The sequence below is a fragment of the Bison bison genome, unplaced genomic scaffold (genome assembly GCF_000754665.1).
Source record: "Bison bison bison isolate TAMUID 2011002044 unplaced genomic scaffold, Bison_UMD1.0 scf7180017864492, whole genome shotgun sequence".
NCBI classification, from domain to species: domain Eukaryota; kingdom Metazoa; phylum Chordata; class Mammalia; order Artiodactyla; family Bovidae; genus Bison; species Bison bison.
The window spans coordinates 6,110,932-6,116,192 of NW_011495051.1; the positions used below are offsets into that span (position 1 = coordinate 6,110,932).

Below are 5,261 nucleotides of genomic sequence, written 5' to 3' on the forward strand. Positions count from 1 at the left end.
CGGCACAGACTGCAGCCCCCCCCGTCCCGCCATGTGTCTGTCCCCAGCCCTGGCCCTGTGCTCCTGGGCACACGCTGCCAGCCATGTGTCCCTCCTTCCCTTAGACTCACGTTACTGGCATCTACGAGTCTTCTAGGCCTGGACACATACAGCTGAGTTCTGTCTGCAAGAGGGCAGTCCAGGACAGTACCGAAAGTCATGGGGCTGGGGGGTGATGTGGGGAGAAAGAATAGAGCTAGAATGACTCAGACATTGCACAGTGACCCTCCAGGATGACAACAGTGTGGGGCACTCAGCGGAGGATGAATGCTGTGACCATGTGACAGGGACAGGAGACAATGAACAGGAACAGGGGGTGATGTAGACAGTGTGACAGCAGCAGGTGCCCCTGAGGAGGCAGTGTGACAGCAACAGGTGACAGTGTAAGAGGACAATACCCGAGGGATTGGTGTGATGTTGGTTGGGCGGTCGTTTTACAGTGATAAGGGACAGCAGAGAGCGAGGCAGTGAGAGATCACAACACTCAGATACAGCCATGGTGGGGACTTCAGTGGTGGTCCGGTGGTTAAGACCACACTTCCAGTGCTGGGTGCACGGGTTCAATCCCAGGTCGGGGAACTAAGACCCCACATGCGGTGCGGCGTGGCCAAAGAAAAAGACTGCCTCGGTGATGACGGTGACAGCATCAAGGGAGACGGTGGGGCAGGACCAGCGACTGGTGACGAGACAGAGCCAACACAGCATATGGGACTTTTGCTGCCTCCTTAGTCAGAGGACTAAGATGACCTTTCCCTGGGTCTCGGACATGCCCCCTTCACAGGGCAGATCGAATGACAAAATTTCAAGACACTGGATCTCCATTCTCCCAGGCACCTTGCTGCAAGGTGGGGGCATAAGCACCCCCCGCCACAGTCCTCCAGCCAAGTGACTTTGGCCCCAACTTTGATGGATGGTGGCATCAAGAGTGGGACCCCTTTGAAGGATGAGGGAAAGGATAATTAGGGAGTTTGAGATAGGCATGTGCACACTGCCATATTCAAAATGGATAACCAGGGTCAGGAAGATCCCCTGGAGAAGGAAATGACAACCCACTCCAGTATTCTTGCCTGGAGAATCCCTTAGACAGAGTCTGGTGGACTACGGTCCACAGGGTTGCAAAGAGTCGGACAGGCTGAACCAACTTAGCATGCATGCACAGGGAACTCTGCTCAATATCATGCAGCAGCCTGGGTGGGACGGGAGAATGGATACACGTATATGTGTGGCTGAGTCCCTTTGCTGTCCGCCTGAAACTATCACGACACTGTTCATAGGCTATACTCCAAATAAAGTAAAAAAAATTTTTTTTTTAAATTAAGTGGACTCCCCTGGGTTCTGTTTTGCTGAGGTTGGCTTCAGTTTGGTTTCCAGAGTCCAGGATTGCCAAGCACCATTTGAACTGGAGCAGAGAAGGAATGGATGGTGTTTCAGTAGGACCAGATCTCTGGGTGGTTTGGGGGTGCCTCTGCTGGCTGCAGGACCCCAGAGATCCTGTACTCCACCAAGCACCCTTTCTGCCAAGACTGATTTCTGTGGCTTGCTCTTTAAGAATCCTGACACTCTGGGTGATGGTGTTTGTGGGTGACAATGTCACGGCAATAAGGGAAAGGTGTAATGGTAACAGGAGGCCACACGAATGTCCCAGGCAGGGGAGCAAACCAGAAAACAGCAAGGTGTCGGCTAGATGGGAGACAAGGAGGTGACGGCAGAGGGGGACGCTGACGGGTCACCGTGTAATAGGAATCTGGCAGTCAGTTGGTGTTGACGGGGAAACCGTGACTTGCTCTGCCCTTGTGGCAGTGTTGGGGGTGGCATTGGCAAGCTTGGGGGGAGGGTAAGAGCACCCACATGGCTTCACGATGGTGTAATGTAGTGAGTGACCCTGTCGGTAAGGGGCAGGCATGCAACAGACTCGTGCAGTGGAAGGCAAGAGGGCACACCAGCAGTGAGGAGGATCCAATGGCAGCAACAGCCCCTGCTGTCACGGTCCCTTTTGTGTGTCACTAAGACTTCCGACGGCCCCACACTGCCTCTGTCTCACCACACCTGACCAGTTGCTCCTCCCCTGGTTTCCAGAGAGCAGGTGGGGGGAATTTTTTGTTTTTATTACTTATTTATTTTTGATTGCACTGAGTCTTTGTTGCTACAAGCAGGCTTTCTCTAGTTGTGGCGAGCGGGGGCTACGCTTCAGTTGTGGTGCTTGGGCTTCTTATTGCTGTGACTTTCTCACATGGTGGAGCTCTAGGCACGTGGGCTTCAGGACTTGTGGTGCACAGGCTTAGTTTCTCCGCAGCATGTGGGATCTTCCTAGATCAGGGGTCGAACCTGTGTCCCCTGCAGTGGCAGGCAGATTCTTATCTACTGCACTACGAGGGAAGTCCAGGTAGGGAGAATTCTAGAAGGAATGGCTGCCTGATGCACCAGCCTTCCATGGGGCTTAGCCATGGAGGTATTGGTCATGCGTGTCCCCAATGTGGGACTGTCCCTCCCCACCTTCCACATGTAGGCTGGGCTGTTTCTGGGGCAGCAGGAGCCTAGCCCAGTGCCCGTGTAAGACATATTTGGTGGCTGAAGAACAGACCAGGGTGGACCTTGGCAAAGGAGCCTAAGAGAGACAAAGGCGTTCTAGGAAAGCTGACTCATCCTCGGCAGCCCCTGACCCTTCCCACACTGGAATCCCATACCTCTATCAACTTGATCTTGGGGTTCCTTCCCTAGCCACTCTCCCCACATCCTACCACCCCTGCTGACCCTCCTCACGGGCCCCAGGAACTCTGTTTCAGCCAGGATGTCCTCAATCTTGTCCCTAAAGTTTCCCTCTGCCTCATGCTCCTCCAGCCCAGCCCCGGAGCTCTCACTGCTCTCCAGACCAGTTCTAGTTCTCCCCATGGAGAACCTTCTAGAGTGACTCCTCTTCCTGGGAGCCCATTAGGGCTCACCTCAGGGGTGGGGCATAGCCCCTCTTGTCCATGATCTGCTGCGCAGGCTCCTGGCCCCTACTCACCCCTCCAGCCTCTATTTGTCCTCTTTCCCTTTCTCCCCTCCCTGAAAGCTCCAGTCTTACTCAGTTCCCACATGTTCCACACACTCCTGTTTTTGGGCATTTGCCTGTCCTACCCTCTGCTTTTCATGGGTGTTCCTTTCCACTGAAGACTGATGCTGAAGCTCCAATACTTTGGCCACCTGATATGAAGAGCCGACTCATTGGAAAAGACCCTGATGCTGGAAAAGATTGAAGGCAGGAGGAGGAGAGGGTGACCGAGGATGAGATGGTTGGATAGCATCACTGACTCAATGGACATGAATTTGAGCAAACTCCAGGAGATAATGGAGGACAGTGAGTCGACATTACTTTGCCAACAAAGGTCTGTCTAGTCAAAGTTATGGTTTTTCCAGCAGTCATGCATGGATGTGAGAGTTGGACTATAAAGAAAGCTCTGAGTGCCAAACAATTAATGCTTTCAAACTGTGGTGTTGGAGGAGACTCTTGAGAGTCCCTTGGACTGCAAGGAGATCCAACTAGTCCATCCTAAAGAAAATCAGCCCTGAATATTCGTTGGAAGGACTGATGCTGAAGCTGAAACTCCAATATTTTGGCCATCTGATGTGAATAACTGACTCATTTGAAAAGGCCCCGATACTGGGAAAGATTGAAGGCAAGAGCAGAAGGGGGAGACAGAAGATGAGATGGTTGGATGGCATCACCAACTCAATGGACATGATTTTGAGCAAACTCTGGGAGACGGTGAAGGACAGGGAAGATTGGAGTGCTGCAGTACATGGGGTCGCAAAGAGTCAGACATGACTTAGCGACTCATCAACAACAGCAACAATTGAGCCTTCAAGACTCCCATTCCCAGGCAGAATGCTTCTTTCTTTCTTGCCCTCCTAGAGTCCTTCTCTCTGGTCCAAGACTATCATAGAGTCAGGTCTGTCTCTTGGGACCTGTATTGGGAGATTATAAGAGTTCTCTCTCTCCTAGAGTTTTTTGGTGATGAAATGAGATTATATGTGGGACTTCTCTGGTGGTCCAGTGATTAAGAATTTGCCTTTGAATGCAGGGGACTTGGGTTCCATCCCTGGTCAGGGAACTAAGATCCCACATGCTTTGGAACAACTAAGCCCTCATGGCCAGCAACTAGAGTCTATGCATTGCAAAAGAAGATTCTACACGAGGCAACAAAGATCCTGAGTGCCCCAACTAAGACCTGATGTAGCCAAATAAATAAGATAATGTGTATGAAACTCTTAACAACATGCCTAGCCCATAAGCACCTGCTAAATATTACCTCAAATGGTTATTTGCTATTTATTTTTTACATTCCAGAAGTGCTATGATGGAGGCACCATCAGCGTAATCAGTTTAGGGAATTCAACAGGGTAAACTAATTATTTTGGCATGGGCAGGGGATTTTTGAACTGGACTTTGCCAGATGCATAGGAGTTTGCTGAGGGGACTAACAGCCTCAGGTCCAACAGCTTCTGACTAATCTCCATATCAAGGATGGCAGGTGGTGTCTGTTCTCAGAGGTGGGAAAGCAGTGGGGAAAGCTAGAAATTTTTGTTTGGGATCTGAGTTCCAGCTAGAGAGCAAAAATTCTGAAATTCAACTTCTGTGACAGCTGGAGAAGCTGAGGCTCAGAAGGGCTAGACCTTTGGACTCTTTAAACTCTTCGTTTTGAGAATCAGATTAAAAAAAAAAAATGAGGACCTCCTTCCCAGAAAACGCATCTCTGGTCAGCTTTTTGCCTACATTGTTAGGGGCTTCCGGAGCTTAGTCTAGTTAAGAATCCAGGCTCCAGGTAGCCAGGTAAGATTCCCCAGTCACCCTTGGAATTCTCCGGGCTCGAGGGAGAAGGCGGCGGCTCGGGGAGAACACAAGAAAGAGCCTCCAGGTGAGTCCTGGGACATTTCAGGCTGGATCTCTTCCAGGCCACACCAAATCACAGCCCCATCTTAGGGCCACCACCAGCTCAATTTCTACCCCAAAACGCGGTCCCCACAGCCTCCCCGCGCCCCGTCTCAGGCAGCGCCTCGGGTCTGTACTCCCGCCCCATCCCATTTCTTCAGCCCCTCGGAGTTTCACCCAGAGCCCCAAGCCCTCCTCCAGCTCCAGCCCCTCCCCGAGGCCCGGGATCTGAGCCTCCGGCCCCCCGCCCCGGGAGCTTCTGAGGTGCAAACGCGCCCTCCCCCAGCTCCTCCCGCCCTCCGACCACCCCCCC

At 52.1% G+C, this 5,261-nt stretch overlaps 1 protein-coding gene across 1 annotated transcript in view; it reads left to right on the top strand.

Moving 5' to 3' along the window:
- The window catches only part of FBN3 (fibrillin 3), a 128,390-nt gene that overhangs the window by 51,800 nt on the left and 71,329 nt on the right, over positions 1 to 5,261 (top strand). The window contains exon 8 of the mRNA XM_010828478.1: positions 105 to 186. Coding sequence (XP_010826780.1) covers positions 105 to 186 — 82 coding nt within the window. The remainder of the gene's footprint in view (positions 1 to 104; positions 187 to 5,261) is intronic.